The sequence below is a fragment of the Acyrthosiphon pisum genome, chromosome X (assembly GCF_005508785.2).
Source record: "Acyrthosiphon pisum isolate AL4f chromosome X, pea_aphid_22Mar2018_4r6ur, whole genome shotgun sequence".
NCBI lineage: Eukaryota > Metazoa > Arthropoda > Insecta > Hemiptera > Aphididae > Acyrthosiphon > Acyrthosiphon pisum.
The window spans coordinates 10205302-10228595 of NC_042493.1; the positions used below are offsets into that span (position 1 = coordinate 10205302).

Sequence of the window (23294 nt, forward strand, 5' to 3'; positions counted from 1 at the left end):
TTGTGGACTATTATAGCAGCTCGCATTTAACAGAACTAAATTAAACCCATTCATAAATTATGTTAAGACTTGATGTGAACTTTGCAGTGCTTTTTGATTATTGCTCATAACTTTTTAACGGACGTCCAAAAAATTGTGAAAACATTGCAACAGTTTCCATCATAATTATTAACAAAATTGTTGGATGGATTCAGTTGAATTATGTTACATGCGTGCTACTAAGGTCATAGCTTTCGCTTCCATTAGTATAACGAATAAATTTTTAAAAGCTCTGAACTCAGTTCAATCGGAGAACTAACATATTTTTAATCTCTCTCTCTCTAGTATATTCCTCAAATTAGATACATTTTCAAATTTTGTTCGAAAATATAACTAACCGAATACATCTAGGTAGGTATTATAACTAGGTATTCGCATTATTCGTTGCACTTATAATCAAAATATTGTTTGAACCAGACGAAGGTATCAGGACTGTCAGTCCATTAACAATATTATAGTATTGATATTATACTCTACAGATGAGAAGTTACTCATTCATGTACACAATAATAATAATAATAATAATAATAATAATAATAATAATAATAATAATAATAATAATAATAATAATAATAATGGTGTTAAACCATAATATACTTGAGATTAATATATTATTTAAAGAGCATACAATCCGTGACTATACATTTAATCGTAATGAAGTCAAAACCATATTATTATAATTGAAATTTGGTTAGAGCAACAGTGTAAATAGAAATATTCAACATTTTATTATATAATTATTATGTATATCCAACAATAACGTTTGATTCATATTTTTGTGAATGGATTTCACTGTTGATGGGAAAATAACTCAAAATGCACCATTGAAATGAACATTCTAGTCCTACATAATGGGAGATCGGTATAGAATTTTATCATACCACATTATCGGTCGATCACTTTTTTAACCTGGGTTAGGTTATTCTACAAATGAAAAAGATAATACTGATGAAAATAAAATAACTGCAGGATATTTTCATGCGTGTTGTCACCACATTGTGTAAATGAGAGATGTGAGAAATGTGTTGGGTAAATTTGTCTGGTAAATTTTAACGGTAAAAGTAAATCAACGTACATTTTACCAACGCTTATTTTTCTAGGTAATTGAAGAGGCTTGTGCAAAAACCAGACAATTTCATTTCTTTCAAAACATTGAAAAAAAAAAATATTTTAACTTTTGGAGCTATCTGGTTTTTCAACAAAATCAGACAGATCTAAGACATTATAATATTTCCTATACGGATTGTTGGATCTATCTCGTCATGATATTGATAACAATTGAATTGTTTCGTTTTTTTATGGACTCCTTCAATTTTTTTTGAAGTTCTTATAATGAAGTGACACTTTATTTTATAAATATTTCTACTGCCGTATTAACTTAAATGTATTTATCTAGTATGGTAATAAATATTGTAATTTGTAGTAATATACTATATTTTAGTTAATAGCTACGACTAGACGACTAATATATTACGACTATATTTACACATTTTTTGAAAGATACATATTATAAATAATTTTAGGGACAAACAGTTAAATTTAAATAAAAATTCATTTACGTTCAAATTAAGAAAACATTTTAAAATGGTATAATATTGAACATAATATTCACTGTATTTAATTTGAAAATGTTGAGAAAAAAAATACAACTAAAATGATATACCGTAATAGGTACTGAATTTTACGTACACATACCAAATATTTTTACTGGTAAATTGTATCTAGAATCTAGATGATATAAAAAGCTCGATTTATGCTTAGCCGTACGTCCTTACTTAAGTGTGACAGAGATATTTTTCAATTGAAAGTTATGTATAATCCGATTGTTATAATTATAATATAAAAACATTTAACATAAATTATTCCATTGATATTAATTTAATTTAATTTAATTTAACTAAAAGTATACTGTTAAAAATTAAAACTAAATAGTGGTCGATCACTTGAAATTTCTAATTTTAGTTATAGCTTATACTAGTTGGATAAGTTTGATGGTTACTGTTTTAGTCAAATTCTGAATAAGTACCTTTATGTGATACAAGTGAGATGAATGAATTTAAACAAAAAATATTTATTTTTATTTCTTGTAAACGCCTTGATAAATGCAGTCGGTCCGAAAAACATATGCCCTTTTATCTTTCAGTAACTTAATAACAGTTATAATTCTGCTTTAGTTGCTAAAAAATATAGCAAATTACATTATTTTTATGAAAAAATCAATTTTATGCACAATCAACACAATTATACAATGTCTCATGCCTGACATCTATAAGTAATGTTTTAGTATTTTACTAGGTAGGTAGGTAATTGTATAAAACGTCACTTCTATTGTGATTACAGCTATATTTTAAATGCATTTCACATAAAATCAGACATAACTTACAAAGATTTACAATAAAACGATATAGATTCAGATAAAAAAAAAAAAAACATTGTTCGTTTTTGTTCAATATTTTTTTAAACTTAATATTATGTATAAAATTATTAACATCCTTTCACAAAAATTATCATTGTACTTGGTGACCACAGTATAAAATGTAATATCAGTGGTGGTTATACCTACATGCTGTTCAAGGGGGGGGGGCGAAAATAAAACCAACCCTCCCCCACCCCATAGAATTTATATATATATAACTATATATAATATAAAGTATATACATATAATATAAAATATACACAAGGTATTATAGGTATAAAATATAAATGTATAATAATATTTATATCCTCCAATGGCAAATTAGGTTTTGATTTTTTGGATGTAATGTCAAAATAACTACTTATTCGCTTCATTGACATATTAAAAAAAAAATATTAAATAATATAATTCAAATTAATAGGTACTAGGTAGTGGAAATATGAAATTACAACTATTTAGAAAAATACAAATAAACGCATTTCAAAATAAATCACCAACGATCTAATAATGAATGTCTAGTACTGATAAGTGATAACTGTTATCAGTTATGTTAAGCGTGCCTGACCGAGACATAGAGTTGATAATATACAATACTACGACAATATTTATTTCCGTGATTAAAACGAAAAAATATTTTGCTATCAAATCATAAAATTCAAAAATTTGTAGATAGATGTTGTGGGTCAGTGATATACCAAATTTTAAAAAAACCAAATACCAAGAGGGGGGAGTGGTCCACCTTATAACCTCCACTGAAATGTATTCAATATCTTCTTGTTCATCAGTTACATAAATTACATTTGCAAAGAGCTGGTGCCATAGTAAAGGGGGGTTGAGGTGGGCAAGTAATTGATCAATTATTAAAATGCTTCAAACAAAATAAATAATGTTTTTCAATATAATATTTGTGATAATTAATTAGTTATAAATGTATAACACATTAATTATTTACATTAACAATGTAATGACAAATCACATTGAGTGAAATACGAAGCGAGAGGTTTCAACTATACTATAATGGTATTACATTTGTGTAAGACGGAGCCTTATTATGCTGTGCCCTTTTAAATGTAATTGTTTTATTAACTATTTATGAAATGAAAATTCAAATGAAAAGGACAAGATTTATTATTTTCTATATTTATATTCAGTAAAGTATTCAGAAGGCAGTACATTTTATGATATTAGACCATCTTATGATTTTTTTAAAGAAGATTTAAACGCAATTGTATATACATTCATATTAAAGGGAGAATTTGAGTTATGAAAAAATAAATGAGATACCTACAGGAAAAAACACCGGTTGCATTTATATTATGTTAACCTGGAGATATATTTCTTAATGTTATAACAATATTAAAAAATATACTGAATTTTACCAATGACAACAGCTTCAAATGAAAAAAAACATTTCTGGTCTGAGGGGTGTATTATAATATATTTGAGAAATGAAAATTAGTTAAACAGTTTGGCACTTTTTATATTCATAGGCCTATTAAAACAAATATTAATTAATTTTCATTTAGATAAGAAAGGCATACATTTAGACCTTAAAATTTAACTTGATAAATTATCCACATCATTATATTTTTAAATTTAATTTGAATTTAATTAAAATTTTCAATTTTTCAAACATAATTCTAAGTTCTATTGTGCAAAGCCATTTAATTGATTTTAACTAATAATACCTATTTTTATAAATATTTTATTCTCAAAAATAAATTTGAGGATAAGCATAAACAGTGAATGTCTTCGGTTTTCAATCGAACGCATGTATACCCAAGCATCCTCCAGAGGGTCCCTAGGGGAGTCACTTGTCACCACTTCTGTTTTCGCTATTTGTTAACTATGTTTGTCGTATTTTGCACCATAATCGCATCCATTGTGTTTTGCTGATATAATAAAATTCTATATGCTTGTAAATAAGTTATAGATGATTGTCGAAAACTCCAGTATGAATTGATCATATAGCTGTATTCATAGATCGTACTAAGTCAACACTTAGTGAAAACTTAGTTTAAATTATCATTTTAATATTCATAAAACATAATTAGTAAGTACTAAGTATATTCTTAGTAAAATCTAATAGTTAGTAAATTAGTATTCATAAATAGGATTTACACATAAAGTTAGAAAATTCTTAGGGGATATTTAGTGAAATCTTAGTATAGGCTCTAGTGCTCACTTAAACAAAAGTTTTTATTATAAATAATAATTATAATTTAATTAAAACGGATGATTATATGGATATGGATTATATAGATGACAACTATGATTTTTTAAATGGACTAGGCAGAGCACGGAAAACATATACAAGAAATAATTATATAAATATTGAACCTATTAATGTTTATTCGGACAGTGAGTTTTGTAGGAGGTTCAGATTGACCAAACAAATATTTTTAAATATTTTGATACCTATGGAATTTACTGAACAAGAACATCAAATCCATACAGACCTGAGGGGATTACCTGTGAATAAAATGTGGAAAGTTCTGATAGTATTAAGGTTTTATGCGACTGGATGCTACCAAGTATTTTGTTTTAATATTAATATTTTAATGTTTTAAAATTTTAAAATTTTCATTAGATTTTTTTGTTTTCAATTAAGTTGGTTAATGGGGATGTGTTTGAATTAAGTCAGTGAACTATCAGCCGAATTATAAAAGATGTGTCTTTGAGAATCGCGAAAGGACGTGGGTTAGATTTCCTTTACGTAATCAAGTAGAAATTGTTCGATAAAAGTTTTACCAAATATCTAAATTTCCGGGAGTTTTGTTGAGTACTTCAACTTTTTAGTTTCGCCACTAATTTTAAGTGTAAATTTAAGATGCTCAATTAAATCCTATCTCCAATACTTATCACTCTATGGGTTCTGGATTTCTGCGCGCAGAAGATTGTGTCATTGATTTTGGATTTAAGTTTAGCAGTTCTTATCGGAACATAGCCCTCATATTGATATTAGGTATATGCTGTTTAGCTGTAAAAGTTTGGGTTGAGATTGATTAAAGAATTCTGTTAAGACATTTTATTGTATTGTTTTGTAGGTACCCTGTGCTACCGAAAAATACATTTCTTGTCTGTCGCAAGACAAAATATCTCCACGGCCGCTATATGGCTTAATGCATTTAGCATTTTATACCCGATATATTATATGAAAACCAAGAACGAACATTAAATGATTTATAACTTTTAAAATTCACTAATCAGACTCTAACAAAATGGTTTAACTACTTTATATGTTATTATTTAATACAAAAACAAATGAACAAACAAAAAGGAAAGTTTTTTTAAAATTTTATTCGTTATCCCTGTCGATTCAAATAATTTTTCATTGTGATTGGATTAAAAATTTCAAATGCGTTATTCATAATAATATATTAGATTTCTACGATTTATGATTTTAATTTAGTAATGTATATTGGAGGGATGCATCATAATTTTTACAACGTAGATAGGTACATAATATATATAGACACGAAATATAACTGTCACCATTTGCCAAACTGTAGTATTGGTCAAGTATAATAGGTCATACCACGTTCTACATAATCACAACTCATAAGTAGATAATGCTTAAATCAGGTAAAAAGTTAACTTTTAACATACCCAAATATTAAAAAATAAAAAATAAATTTAAAATGTGTCGTAAATATATTATTATTTATTGTTATTACTAATCATTTAATAACTCGCGTAACATTTAGGTGCCGGCTTTGTTCGGTAAACTCAAATAATTAAACTGTAATCCCTACTAAAACCAAACGAATTAACTAAAACAAGAAAAACGTTACATGGACAAATCGCAGAACATGTCGTAAAAACAGAAAATTATTCGATTTCCATTGCTACGTTATTAACTATTGAAATGGTTGTTTGATGTCATAAAATTAAATGCACCGCAATCCCCAAACAAAAACACGTACAATTGCATCACAGAAACGATTTACAGAAATATTACGCAAAATAATTGTTTAGCATTTTGGCAATGTCACAATGACGACTATTACAGTATTTATTTAAAGTATTATCAATTTTTTTTTTTTTTTTTTGGAGCTTAAGCCATTTATATACATTGAAAGGCTGAAGATCGATCCGCCGTTTGGGGCTTCACCCTCTTTCAGACGGGCGAGGAGAGGATGACATTTACATAATATGAATACCGGAATTGTCGCAGGGTGCGTGCGGTGTAAATTCGGAAAAATCAACATGACCTTGAGCTTCGCAGCTCACTTGAATATTGTGTTTTTTTATGGTCAAATATATTTAATCCTTAATGAAGCCTAATCAAACGGTTTTAAACAAACGAAAGGTGTATAATTGGGCCCAGTTGGGCTATTCTTGAATGGATGAAGCACTGGAATGCCGAGCCAGGACCTATATAGGTATTATAGTACTTAAAATAAACCTGCGATCCTATCCCCTGTGACGACGAGTAAATGTTAATGCACCTATAGTACCTATCTATATTAACAACATGCATTGTGTTCCATATATTTTCAACCGATTTTGATTAGCATGGCTAGTACATTAAAATTGTTTTCGAATCAAGGGGAGTGCTGCGTGATTTAAACAGTCAGTTTGGTCGTATACATCGTACCTATTAAAAATAATCAACTATACCGAGGTAATTACATTAATAATACATGCGTGGGGCGTATGATACGGTGGTCAGCTGCAAGTATAGGGTCAAGGGTATAAAATATTTAAGACCTGAACATTTCTCCCTTTTTGAAATACCTATATATTGAAATGTATTCTAAATATTTGTTTAATTATTTTGTAATAATGTTTTGGATTCTTCACTTGTAACAACTATAGATAAGTTCAAACTGTTTAAAATATAACTGTTATTTGCTCCAGTCTTCGATACTATAATATTACAATTTTTTTCGTTGTTGACTAAACTGTTAATAATATACTATAGGTATATATGAATATATAATATTATAAATATTTATTTTTGATATACAAAAATCTATTTATATTATGATGAAAAATATTATAATATTCTGTATTTACAATCACTTACCTAGTATATTTTACTTGGAAATGTGTTTTATTTGTATGCGAGTGTAAACGGTCTATTAAATTATAGGTAAAATATCAATCATTTTTACTGTCAGTGAAAGCCCCGATATCGTATGTAATTTTATTTTCGTGTGAACAAGACTTTTTATTCGGCTTCCAGTAGGATTTTGCCTCGGATTCTGCTAACCCAGTTGGGGGTTGGAGGTGGGTCTCTTTCTCCTGACAGTTGCCTAGCAGAGAGAGATTCATCCTCTCCAGAGGCCAGATTTGAACTGCCACATTAGTCCGCTCGGGCCACTCCGTCTTCCAATATAAGTAGTAGCATACAGTATGCAGTCCACTGCTGTAAAGTTTAGAGGCTGTAAACAATAAACTTTTGCTGGTATAACGACGAGCATTGCAAACGCGTATACCATAATATTAGCATGCAGTGATTAAAATATAATCATATCTGTAGAATAATATTAGGATGATTTTGTCATATGCTGACCCTAAATTGTTGGCAAAATCATAAATCCGTTTGGTATGGTGTATTATATAAGCACTAAGTAATTAATTTAAAATTATTTTTTTCATATTTTGCATTTTTATGCGTGTTTAGCTATACCTGGATGCATTTTAAAATTTTTTTCTAGTGAAGATTTATACACCTATTACAATAATAATAATTTTATTCATGTTGGGTCATATAACTCATTTTTCTCAAATTGTAAGCTTCAAAGAACATTAAAAAAATTGTAGTATTAGATGCATTATATTATATTATATTATATTATAGTATTATATTATTATATCTCATCTCGCGCTGTAAAAGCGTGTCACACATGCTTTTTTGAACGCATAGATATGCGTATGTATAATACCTATGTATTATTGTTGTTGAAGTATATTATATTTTCTATTAATAATCTATAATATAATCTATATATATATCGGCATTCATACCTAATCGTTTTTCTGACCGAGAATATTATTAAACATTTTTAGTGTATTTTGAATGAACATGTCATATTTAATTGATTTAAGATCATGTTTTAATATGTTTGGCATATTCGCTTGCAATTTCTTTTAGAGTTTAGACTATTTTAGATACACAATTATCCTCCTTATGAATAATATGTAATTACCAGGGCCGGCGAGAGGGTGGGGCAGTAGGGGCCAGAGCCCCGGGAGGGCCCGTTGTCAGAGGCGTATTTAGGCATAGCCGCACAGGCCCTGTAGACCCGGGCCATTATCGTCCGTTTGCTCAACATTTTAATAAAAGATTTTATATACAAAATATTATATTTTTTTATTTAAAACTCGTCCAACTTAAATATTAAGTATCGCTACTGTATTAAAATGCTATACAGCTATATAAATCTCAGTTAAATAAGTATATATAAGTGACGGGGACCGGAAATAATCAGCCCTGGGGCCCACCAAAGCTCTCGCCGGCCCTGGTAATTACTAATGCTTGAATTTCAAAGCATTTGCGTATTTTTGTTTATTGCGTAATAAGATGTTTTTTTGAGCTACAAAATATAATATGATTCAAACGTATACTATTCCAACGACGGTTATAATGTTGTAAGGCATATTTTTCTTTTGCACATTTCTAGGTTATTGAATTTTATTGATTTTTTTTACGTTATTTTTTAATTTTCCTATTCATATTAGACTCCGTATTTGACACACTTTTAGGAGTATGATAGAACTCTTAAATTAAATTATACAAATATTAATTTTTTTTACCATAACATGTCGTTATCATTTGGTTTTAAAATAACACGAGTCTTAGATTTATTTTGATGACCGGATCGTCTGCACCATCTGATGACCATAGATAGATTACCTTCATAATACGGATGTCAATATTGTATTAGTTTGGCCAATTTTATTTGTTTTTGGTCATTAAAATCGGAGCCCTCGGGCCTAGACTAACATACACCCTCTTTTGGAATAAAACCGTCAATTCGATAAATTGGTTTAGGCGTTCGGTGCGACGATCGTTGCATTTTTAGGGTAAGGGGGTGAACACACATGTATATCAAACCATTGGGGCCTCAGGACCAGCACACACACTCTCTCTCTCTCTCACACACACACACACACACACACACACACAACTGTAATATTTTCAATCATGTTTACCGAAAACGTGCAAAGTTGTTCCGACAATAGTAATAATACGTTATGCGGCTCAATACAGAGCGGTTTAGAGTAGAAATATCCATTATCCGATTTTGGAGAGATATTTATTGTGATACGTAAAATATAATATTATGTATAGAAGCCAGATTTTCGATATTTTATTCACAACCACCAATATTTGACAATGAATATTTCATTCCCCCCACCGTATAAATTATTACGCAAAATAAATTTGAATTCGCAAATCGAGCTTATATATTATATTAGTTACGTTTCATGATGTTATAATCGTATAATATCAAAATATAGTACCTAAACAATATTATTCTTTGGCTGGCCCATGACTTCGAGTCACCAATGTTTTCGTCCTAAAAGTGTAAATCTACGCAGTGAATTTTTTTGTCCATATCGATAGAAGTATTTTCTGTAGTTTTCCGTTTTGAGACGATGTCCATATAATCATAGGTTTATATCCAAGGCGTGTAATTAACGAGTTAAAAAAGTTTAATTGGAGTAATTTGTAAATAAGTTACATAACAAATTACTTTTTTCCCTAAAGTAACTTCTAACTTAATGAGATAAATTGTTTTCGGTAATGTATGTAGACATGTAGATACTATAATCAGTTAATTAATTGTATGGTCACGATAAGTTAATTTTTTTTTCTAACATAAACTACATTTAAAATATATTTTAGCTAAGTTATTATTTTTATATTGAACTTGTGACTTTCACAAACAAACTTACATTGTTCTATAATTACTTAACTAAACTAAGTAAAAAATAAGATAACTTACCAACCTTGCTAACATAATATATTGCCAATACCTATTGGCTATAATTACTATATTCATTGTCATTACACTTCATATTTTCACAAATTAATAACTATATTGATGTACACTGGTGTACCATAATTTCGAACAATGCATAAATTATACGCACATTTTGATTTACTTTGTTGTCATCACTATTACATTTTAGTTTTCCCCCTTTTATGATGGTGATTCTACCCTCAGTTTGTTGTTAAATATTGATAGTTAAAGTATAATTCATAAAACAATAAAAAAAAAATACATTACATAATATACGTGCTGACGTTGTCTATGTACATACACTGTGTACATAACGTGCGAATTTCAGAATAAAATAAATAATAGAATTAAAAAAAAAAGTAGACAGCACGCTAGTCGTGTTCAATGTATATATTATTACATTCCTTATGTAAAAATAATTTTGGTACAAAATTATACGGAAATGTATATAGTTTATTATTCATGAATATTCTATTTAAGTACCTACCTAATATTCCATTTATGACTGATCTCGGATTTCCTTCAGATTTTATTTTTACGCTAAAATTATATTATATTGTTTTTTAATTACAACAACCATTACCGAGGATTAATTGTACATTGTTATTAATGACTCACCTGTAAACTATACAGATTAACCAGTACAACATTAAACTTAAACATTTAGGGAAACTAAATTACGACGGCTCTGTTTTAGATTTAATCAATTCATTTATTATTCTCGGTCTTATATTCATTCCTACTCTTTGCAGTGTACCTATTATAAAAATTATAATCACATGAGTAGTATATTTTACAAGTACCTAGTGAAGTTCATTACGAAAAGCTAAAAGTAAAATTAAATATTACGAGAATATAACATACTGACATATTATAATACATATAAGTATATAAAAGTAAATATGAAGTAACTATACTTTATTAACATACACGTATAACTACTAAACTGAGTACCTATTCAGAGTCTGTGATATGCTTTTCTACAGTAAATTACAATACTATAATATTACCTATACAAGTACGATCGGCTATATATTTTTGTAAATTGGTTATTTGAAAAGCACTGTTTATAATTCTAAGGTGGACATTGCAGTGACGGAAAATTGCTTGTAAAACTATTTAAGTAACGACCATGCCTCTGAATTAACATAATATTATTTAAAATTTAAACAATTTAAAATATAGAAAGAAAAATCGTTGAAATAAATCATTTTGAACTTGGAAACCAATAAATCCAATAAAAAGTATGAACATTAAAAAACTGCACTTAGGTTTACTATTCAGACGCATATATCTTTTTATGCCGATGTTTATTTTTCTATTAATGAATAATAGCAATTCTTCAACTAAATCGTGTAAGAAATTAATGAAAAACACGTTATTTTTTTATAATGTATTTAGTCCATTTTGAGCATATTATTATATTATTTTTAAAACTTATTGCTTCAGGGAAACATTTTGTAAATACAAAATATACAAGTAAAATATTGTTTTTAAGCATATATTTTCTTTATGCAAAATCAGTTCAGTAAAAATGGTAATACAAATTCTTCAGATAATACTAATTTGTTGACATAATTAAAATAATATGGGATAACTTAAGATGAAAATACAATTTTGTATTTTAAATAGATATACAATGAAACTATAATTCTGTGAAAACGAATTTATTATTTTGAATTTCAGCGTGTAAAAAAGATATAGAAAAAGATTTTAAAGTAATTTGTCAGAACGTCATTAGTTCGAACACCAGTAGTTATCTATAATGTTAGAACATTTACCAAACTGAAATTAAAACTACTTCATTACTACTTTTTTAGATTTCCCTATTACTTTAGAAAATATATACATTGAATTTTATAACTAGTAAAAAACGAATTTCAACACAGCTTGCAACAAATAAGTAAACTATACATAATTTATTAAAAATTAGTTCAAATTAATAGACAACGGTGTAGAGTAAATGTGTACCTAAATTATGTGTTATCACGGATTGTAAAACAACACACTAAGGACACGTGTCTTCTTTTTAAATCAGTATTTTGAGAAATATTATTCAAGTTAATTTGTATTGTCGATGTTAAGGGGATTAGAAGCGATGGTTTTCTGTCTTTGTCTAACATACGTGAATATAGGAATTTAAACGTGTTTTCACTCCAACGTACCGATTGATCTAATGAAGCGTTAAGAATTCTAGAAACAGATTTATCATGTCTACTCGATATTGACCTTATCCACGTTTTTGATCTTATCCCCCTAAATCCTAAAAAAATGTACTAAAAAAGGAAATTAAATAATATTTAAATTTTTGATAAAATAAAATCAAAAAAACGAAATGTCTAGGGAACTCAATCTTAAGTAGATTAGAGGACAAATTCAAAACTATTTTTTTAAATTCCTATCACTTCAGTGGATCAATCGGTATGTTGAAATGAAAACATGTTTAAATTCCTATGTTCCACGTGTGTTAGACAAAGACAGAAAACCACCACTTACAACCACTTTTGTTGGTATAATATTAATTTTTCTCGAAGGCTGGCCTGTACTTCAAGATAACATTTTTTTTAATTTATAGGATACTAATATAGTGAACCTTAAAGAAATATTAGCTCTATATTATTACGAATCACTTAGATTAGGCTATTATTTTGTTCACATTAAAACAAATTAATATATTAATCTGGTACATTGTTATATCTGATTATTAGATAGTTATTGATTATTTACTTATTGTCTGAGCTATTTAAATACTTTAATGGAGTTATTTTACAATAATAATAATTTATCCTTGTTCCAATTCATTATTTTTATTTATTATCTTTATTGTATATTTCACAAACTTATTATCGCAATGTTTCTGATTTGTCAAATAAATATCCAAATTTTTTTCAGTAATTAATGATATTATGTGTACCTATGGATCAATAAAGCTTTTTACATTTTTACTTTCAATTTTTTTATTTTTATTATAATATGCTAAGTTTGTTATAATTTAAAAATGTTAAGCTTTATATTTTTATCATTTTATAAAAATAATGAAAATATAAAAACATAATATAGCTTTTAGCAAAAGTTCCAGGTTTTTATTATGCATTTAACGTGACTAGATTTGATTTATGATCGACTTCATGATATTATGTTGACGAAGTATTTGGACCGTAATGATCAACTTGACCTATTTAAACATTATCTGCTGAAAAAAAGGTAGATTTTCTTGCACTCGCTGCAGGCTATAGCTAATGCGTATTGGTCTGTAAAATTGTTATTTGAATTAAGTCAGCAGTTAGTGTCTACACATTTATGGTGGATATTATAAATACATAATTATTTTCTATAAAATCGCTGTGTCTTGGTTATATATTAGCTAAAACCAAAGGAAATTATCGCAATGGTCATTTTTAGAGACCCGATTTGTCCCGGGTGTCAAAATTATTGGGAAATAGTATAGTAAAAGGCGAGGGAGTTTTTTTTTTTATCGTTTTGTCCTGCACTCTTCCGATACGTTGACGTAATTCCGACCAACAATTATACTGCCGAGTAACACTATATAAACAGCGTTTAAAATTACTTTTATAAAATACACTTCCAGCGAAAATTAGCGTTTGCTATATTTCGGAACGGACGGCACTGATTAATTAAAATATCAGTGTAAACAATGATAATAAAAAAATATTACTATTTAAACCTTTAGATTTGCATTTATTCAATTGTATTTTTTAGCCTATATTTAATGAATACTTTAAATTTCATTAATTTTTTACGATCGTGTATTTAATTAGCAATCAAAGAATCTTAAAAAATAATTGCGTTCTTGAATTAAAAAAAAAAAACATATTTACATTGTATAAGATATTCAAAACCGTCGCGTGCTGACCGTAATGTGAGGCTGTGTGAACAGTGATGATTACATAGTATATTGTAATTTCGTTTTTGTATTATTGCATAATTTAGTTTTGTCTAAGAATTTTAAAACTCGTGTGATGGTAACCATGTCTGGTTTGAGTTTCGCACTGACCCTAGGATTTTGGGGATGTTGAGGCTGCTGAGTTCGTCTACTTACTGGAAGCATTTTGTGATTATGTGTTTGACTGAGGGTTCGGTTCCGCAAGTATTGTGCCTTAGTTTTTCTTTCACTGGTCATGAGGTATCCGTGTTATTGTAAATTGTATTATTTCTAAAATGTATCTATCAGATCATACAGCCCGATAAAATCTAATAAATTTAGTTTAAGTAGACAAGATAGTAGATGACAATCGTGTAATATAGCTTGATATAATAAACACCCATGTCCACGAATATTACAAACTGTTAATTGTGGTCATTCAAAAGGAAAGTTGTATTTTTCATTTACCTAATCATTTCATTAAACAAACATAGTGCTAACTATTAAGTTAAAATATTATCCAGTTGAAGGTTTTTTACCATACGATTACGATTTGAACAAGAATGCAATCATTCTTTGCAAAAATTAGCACAAATATTCATAATACACCTGCTAATAGGTATACTTTTAATAAATTGACCACAAGAATCTCAGAAAAATGGTATCTCTCTCGTTACATAAAAAAAAGGCGATAACAGAAAAATAATAATGATTTGGTTAGGTTTATAATTATTATTAGTTCAAAAAAGTGTTTGGTAGCTGGTGATATATGCATTCTCGTGTAAGATTTAAAGGGATAGGTGATCCAAAACAAACTAATATTCATTCCACTTGTCATAATATTCGGATAATACACGCATACTAATACGTCCAATATTAGAGTTAAAATATGTATGGTACCTACCTATAGATAATCATACGGTAGTATTGTGAAGATATTTGTAAATTCAATAGTATATTATTATGTATATAAATAGCATCAGTGCACTACTATTATAGTAATGGTCAAACTTACAAGACACCCACCCTTATAATATTGTGTCAGCGTTTGACCCTCTTTCGTAGGTACCGATATAATACTGTTATAACGATATTATAATGCTGGTAAAATTTATATTGAGACCAGTAAGGAGTAGGGAACATTATAGAAACATGCATAGGTAATAAAAATAATATGAATCATTTTAAAAATTGTATTAAAAAAATAAAAAATAAACATCTTGATTTGAAAAAAAAACGATTTAATTAAAAACTAGTTAAATTCTTAAGGCATCCGTTGTCAATGTAATTTTGTACACAAAAATACGCTCTATGGGAATAATGATCCTGTTTTGTAGAACCAGCCAAATTTGATAATTTTTTTTCAACTATAATAGAGGGTAATATTCTCAAGCCCGTATCGAACTCCGTTTTTCAATATTTTAATCTCAAACTATATAATAATATGTCTTCAAAAATAATATCAATTTGAGCGTTTTTTTACAAATTATATTTTGCCATTATTTGAAATAAAATTAAAAGCTGAGTTCGATTCGGTCTTCTTCTTTAAGATAAAAAAATAATTATCAAAATCCGATAATTCTACAAGGCCTGAGAATTATTCTCGTGAAGCAATTTGTTTCGATATAATACACCCTATCAAGGCCCCCCTAAATACATATTAGATTAGTAGAAAAGTATTATAATTATGGAGGAAACTTAAATGTAAATTTAATTTTCAAATTTTATAGAATTTCGGAAAATTTGGAAAACTGATACCGGGCCCCATAATAAGAATCTCAAAAAAATTTACATTCTCCCATTATATTTAGAAACAAAAAAAATGGTGATGACAGAAATAATAATAACAAAGTTGGTTAGGTTTATATTTACTGCGGATTGTCTTTAACGATATCATTATTAATTCGAGTTCAAAGAAGTGTCTGGGATCTGGTGCTATATGCATTTACATGTAAAATTTAAGGGGAGAGGTGATCCAGAACAAAACGTGTTCATGCTATTTGTTATAATATTCGTATAATACACGCATACTAATAAGTTCAATATTAGTAATTAAGTACCTATGTATACGGTATAGTATTACCGGGTATACCTATGTAATCAAATGGTAATATTGTTAAGATATTTGTAAATTCAAAAGCATAATATTACTATGTATATATTTATTAGATCAGTGCACTACTAAAGTAATGGTCAAACTTACATAACACCCATCACTATAATATGTCAGAGTTTGACCCTATTTCATAGATACCGATATAATATCATGTAGTATATTGGTATAATATTGCGACCAGTTGACCAGTAAGGAGTAGGAGCACTATAGAAACATGTATAATGAAATAGATATAAATCATTTTGAAAAGTTTTAAAGAAAAAATAAATGTCTTCTCGTTGCAAAGAAAATACGACTTGCTTAAAAATTAGTTGGATTCTTAGTTCTAAAATGTATTTGAATATTATAATATGATGGCATATTAAGATAATTAGAAAAGTTAACGGATTCAACGAGTTGATAAAATTACTATTTAATAACAATAATATGACTTTTCAAAAGTAATGATTATTAATTAGTGTAATGAGGTTAACACTCCAATTTGGGTATTCACTCATTTTCGTTATTTACAATTACTTTGAAATTTGAATACCGAAAACATAAATTGAATATTTTCCATTTCGGTTGTTATAATAATTAAAAAGAAACTTATACCTACTAGAACATTTTTGACATATTAATTATTACATGTTTTGATCCTCAAATTTCACGTTTATAAAATATATTAAAAGTATACATTAAATTGCTAAAAAGTGTTAAAAATAATTTTTAATAAAACCAATAACTTTCTCTCACTTCTCAATAGGTATACAAAATATCCGATTACACTATTCAAGTATTTCATGTGATGCGTTTTATTTATTAGTAAAAATAGTATAGTATTTTGTGGTGGAACGAAAAATATTTTGGTCCCAATGGAAAATCCAAACGCTTGCGACGGCTGAACAGTTCATTTTTACTCATAAAATCTGAATTCAGAATAAAATAAAATAAGTAATACGATATTTGTCGATAAACCAATTTTTGCGATTCAGTATATTAACAATAAACACGTCTTATAACAAAGTTCAGTTAAAAGGCGTGTTAAGACAATTGCATAAAAGTTAAGTACAATGATTAATTCATCAAGCTTTCAAGTCGTTTAAGTCATCAAAGAATAAATTATGAGAAATTAATTTGTTGCAATACGTCTGCTTCTACGTTATAATAATTCGTAATTGTGTCATTCATTTTATCGTAAAATGTTTCATATTATTATAATAATTATTAATTTTCAATTTGGAAAGTGGTGGTTTATCCGTAGCCACTGTTATCTGAACTACCAAACAAATAATAAGTGAGAAACATTCTTCTGGAAAACTTCTACCCATCTTATTATATACCTACCTATTATATTATATTATATTATCATGATTGTTTTCATAATGCAATTTATACTATAATTAGTACAACTATCGAAAAGGATTTATTTTCTTTCAATATTTGACTTTTTCATGTTATATTAGTTTTGCCGAAAAGTATCTAATAATCTTATAGCTAATCCAAAAATCAACGACGATTAATGTTGTTTTAATATTAATATTTTTTTCCTCGGAATGTCGCTGTGTCTGTCAATGATATTAATATTTTCTCAGATAATAAAGTTCGTAAATTTTCACCGGAATAATCGGATTTTTGATGAAAAAATAATTTCCCTATGCTGCCCTCTGGCTCCAAGGCTCATCGACCACAAATTCATAATCGGTCTATGTTTGCGCCACTGATACGGAGGGGGAATATTAACGATATTATACTAAATATCAATGTAACTTTATTTACTACTCACTATAGTATATAATAATATTATAGTTGCACTTTAGTCACTATTATAAGTGTATTATATTCAAGTATATGTTGTGTATTTTGTGATAAGTGCATAGCCGAAGTGCAGTATTACAATAGGTCGTGTCTATTACAGTTGATATAGTATCATTCAATTGAAAACGCATATTGGTATACAAACTAATAGATGTACGATTGCACTTACGCATGAACATTGTTCCAGTGGCATGTCGACAAATTTGCAGTACGTGATCAAAATTTAATGTTGCCACCACTTATTATATTATTATGCCTATCTTTCCTGTCAAAAAACAGATAAAATAACAATATTATAAGTATTATTGCTTTCACGCCACTACAAATGCATAATGCATTTATATTTTATACTTTTATAATCATTGTACAGTTTTAAACACATACTTAGAAATCCTGTATTTTAAACATTTTGTAAAACATGGCAAAGTATTAAAAATTAAATATCAAACATATAGGTACATTAAAAATGTAGGCGCTTGCACAATAGAGTCCGGTGAAAAGGTCTAATTGTTGACCAACCCTCTTTTATAATATTCAGGTATTGTAGAGGTATTATAGTAGCTATCGTCAGCCATCTCTTATTATTATTATCTCTTATAATCTCATATATTATCTTATTTCCATCATATTGAATAAAACAATCTGTTAGTATTACACAAGGAAACATCAAAGTAGTTGATTGGTACCATAATAATAATTGTCACACGGCGGGTAACTACTGCATAGGTGTTAACGTTCCATGTTGTTTTCAAATGTTGACACGCAAATTACGACCTAACTGATTCAAGTACAATATATTATTTTCCGTTTCATTTGAAGTTATGCTTAAAATAATAATTAGTAATCTGTGTTTCCTAAACAATTGCTGGTAAGAATAAGTGATGGACCGGTGGCTTAATTATTATTAATAAACGGGAATTAAGCTCAATAGTACAATTTTACATAAATAAATATTATTAGTTTACCAAAATTAAACTTAATAAACTAGACGAAAAAGTAAATAATAATAATAATAATAATAATAATACCAATATCAATTAAACAAATAACAATCATGAATAATCAACAAAATATATTATAAAGTGTAAAACACAATTTTTCTTAAAAATGATGTGTTATAATCTGAATAGCGTAGGGTGATCATTGGCTTCATCCGATCAACTGTATTATTCATGCCTTAATAATAGTGTTATGAACAAGAAAGGAAAATGAAACGTAGGTAAGATCTTGCGGGATGAGTAGGAACTCTAAAAGTTAATTTCAGATATGAGAGAAGGAGCATAAACGTGTCCAGCCATCAAGTTTCACAAGAACAACAAGTTAGCTGTCACACGTTTATCTACTAATGAGTCCAAACTGATTTGTTACAGGGAGGTAATCACGCGGAATATATTCAACTTTTGAAATAAAAGCGGCTGATGATGAAAAACACTTCTGCACTCGCTCTAAAAGTATTAGGAGAACAATAGTATATAATAATAATAGGTATTACCATGTACCTACACATACATACCAATTCTCTTAAGATTCTCTCTTGTCTATAATATATCAAGTGCAGTGGACGACAATAATCGGCAAAGTACCTGACGCGTTGATCATATTATTATAATGTGAGATTCTCCCACAGCCGAACAGCTGTGATTTTCGATAAGCCATAATTGCAGTTGCAACTGTCGATCGTCCTAGCAGACGACATAAGCTTAATCTTATCTTGCTACGGGTTATTCAAGTGATAAATCTGAAAAATGTTGAATTTCATTAGTCTTCGTGTGTGCGGTCAAGGAGACGGACTTTAAAAATAAACTAAATATCATTCCATAGGTAACAATAGCACCACACGTTTGACATTTTTAAACGTTTAGAATCGAATTGAATGTAATATTATCAAACATCGATCTTCTGGTGGGCAGTACCAATATATTATTTGGACACTAGTAGCCAATGATTCGGTCTGACAATGAAAAATACGGCCACATAATAATTATATTATTTAATAAATAAATTCCAACAGAGCCCAGAGGTGCACTCTTTAAATATACCTTACATCGATCTTATTTGACGGTTCGATGCGCTTCAGTTGTTACCGCCGTTATAGCTGCTGATCTGTAGGCATTATAACAATACCAATTATAACACCAACTATAAAACCGTATTATGTACATTATAATTATTAATTGTTTATATGTAATGTGCGATGGTGTACATCAAATAATACAAGTTGTATTGCAACGTATAAAAGCGTTTACAACAGTTATAAATTTTAATTAAACGTGTATGCAGTCCACATTGTTCATCACTCACAACAAACTAAATTAATTTCATAAATGTAATTTACAGTATTATAATAAATCTATTTATCGTTAAAAAACATTTTTCTATTTTAGTATCGTTGATAGAAATATTATGCAACATTAAAACTAAAATGTAGATTTTTTATGTTTTTTTTAAATTTCAATCTTCTAAACCACGCAAATTTATTCAACTCTGTATTAGATACATTTATTGTCTAGACGTTTGGGAAATAATTAACATAACCACAAAAATGTGTTGAAGACTACTATAACACCCCTCCTCCACCATTAAATTATGTTGCTGAATACCATTCTAACTGTTACCTAACATGGTAGTTCCAGTAGGTACATACTGATAATATTTATGGTGGAAATCATTATCATTCTCCTCGTAGTATGTTGGTTATTTAAAAAAATACATTTTACTACAAATGCATTTCCTAGAATCTAGAACCCATAGATATTTAATATATTATCATCAAGTACGAAATTTACAGGCAGTGTAAAAAAAAAATAATTAATAGTATTTTAATTGACGAGAGCTTATGAAAATACTATAAAATGCAATAAAAATTACTTTAGAAGGCAAAAAAAAAAATAATATATTTAAACAAACTACAGCTTAAAAAAAACTATACTTTGTTACTTAATTCTAGCTTACTATTAAGAAAACTATTTTTACAATAAGTTAAAGATCTATTTATCTTGCTACAAACTCACAAAACCAATAATATTATGATTTGGCTAGTAATGACTACTCCTGTTAAATACCTTGAGTATAAGATTGTCTCCTGGGATAAATCCTCGGGGAAAAACAAACGCCAGTGATGAAACGTCCTTGTTTTCTAAGATATAGTTCTTATCGTGTGGGTTTTTCAGGTGTCAGTCTTTAGACTGTCGGACGCGTGAGTGCAGAGGAGACGGGACGACCCCACGACCACCGAAGTCGAAGATCTCGAATCAGTGATCGACGCTCGGCGACTGCCATGACGTCCAACCGCCACTGCAGAGACAACCAACAGCACCTCTGCCGCCTCCTCCACCAGTCGCACGGCAGTCACCACAAACGTCACCAACACCAACTCCACCACCGTGGTCGGTGTCGCGAGCCACCATTGGTCGCTGTCGTAGCGCTGTGGGCCGTGGTGGCCTGCGTCACGGTGCCCACGGGTTCACCGTCTCCGGCCACCGGCGACATGAGCCTGTTGACCATGCAGCGCATTAAGTCTTACGTGGACGACACGTGCACATTGGACCCTCACTGTCAGTGGACGTGGGACCCTCTGCCGAACGGGCTGCGAAACGTGTCCTCGGATGAAGCTGTGGCTGTGATGCCGGAAGACTACTTGTTCCCGCCCGGCGACGACGCCGAGAAACCAGGACAAAGAGGTAAGTACCCGCATGCAAATATTAAGATAGTCACAATACAGAGGGCCGACTAAACTGTAGGCAGACGCGATGATACCTACTGTTTTATTTTATTGACGAAACATATATCATCTTTATTTTGTCCGTCGTACCGACACAACTATACTAATATGATAAGAAATATGAATACATACTTAAATTCATAAGAAACTTACTTGAGATCAATCATCCTTCCCTTCTTAGTTTTCTAAGGCCCATTCGGATATATTGCCACAACAACCAAACGCATAAATTTAGAACAAAATATTTGAGTAGATAAGTGCAAAAAATAAATTAACAACCAAAACTGTCTATCAACTATCTATTCAACTGTTTTGCTGTTTTGGTTTCTAACTGACATTTTTTACTTATGGTATTTTTTTCGTCAAGTAAAAAAAAAAAAAGAACCATATTTACTTAACGTAGAACAAATATTTTTATTTTTAAATTTTATATTCATTAATATAGAAAATAGGTCTTTTTAAACTTAAAATCGCTCTCCTAAACAATTGAGTAGTTTAAAATGGGTACCAGTGTACCACTTTTTAGTTTTTAGCCAATCCGAGTGTTTGTTATTAGCTACACAAATTTCTTAAAAAAATATACCTAATACATACGTACCTATAATAATATAATTTATAATTTAAAAAAAGGTGGGTAAGTGGATGTCGCTCTGCTGTACAGTAGATTACAAGTGGGTCACTGTATAATGGATGGTATTAAATTTGAATTCAATGATACAATATCATTGTATAAGAAAAACGATTCTGAGCGGAGACGGTATATGTTAGTCTAGGTATAAGACATAATATTATATATGGTATTAAAAAAAAATTGACGTATAATAGGTACCTATAATAAATTCCAAATTAATCATATCACAATATCCATTAGGTACTTATAACGCGTTATACAATATGTAATTTCGTCCAAATTTGAACTTAAAATGACTATAAAAGTAAACTGTGTAAATGTATTTTTTAGATTTTTTTATAACAGAATTAATTACTTACGTGGAATCTTCTTCTAAATGTTCAATTCTTAGATACAAAAGTTGAACATTTTATAAATTTTTCACTACAAAATAATTATTCAAATTAAAATTTTATAAATTTTGTCAAAATTCGATCTTTAAATGCTTATAAAAAAAAATTGTGTCCATGTATTTTTAATATTTTTCAACTGATATTGTAACAATATATCAGGAGCTTTGTATTAAATTTTTACACTTTTTGGCCCAACAGATAAAACTTTATTGATATTTATAGAAAAAAAAATGGAAAATGAAAATGTCTCTAAACAGTTCAAAATAAATCAAAATATTTTGAAAATGTTATCGTGTATAGAAAATGGAAATATAAACAAC

At 28.8% G+C, this 23294-nt stretch overlaps 1 protein-coding gene across 1 annotated transcript in view; it reads left to right on the plus strand.

The window, feature by feature from the left end:
* The window catches only part of LOC100169221 (ALK tyrosine kinase receptor), a 446893-nt gene that overhangs the window by 35783 nt on the left and 387816 nt on the right, over positions 1–23294 (plus strand). Inside the window, exon 2 of the mRNA XM_029485932.1 lies at positions 21401–21910. Within this exon, the coding sequence (XP_029341792.1) occupies positions 21508–21910 (403 nt within the window). The 5' untranslated portion in view covers positions 21401–21507. The remainder of the gene's footprint in view (positions 1–21400; positions 21911–23294) is intronic.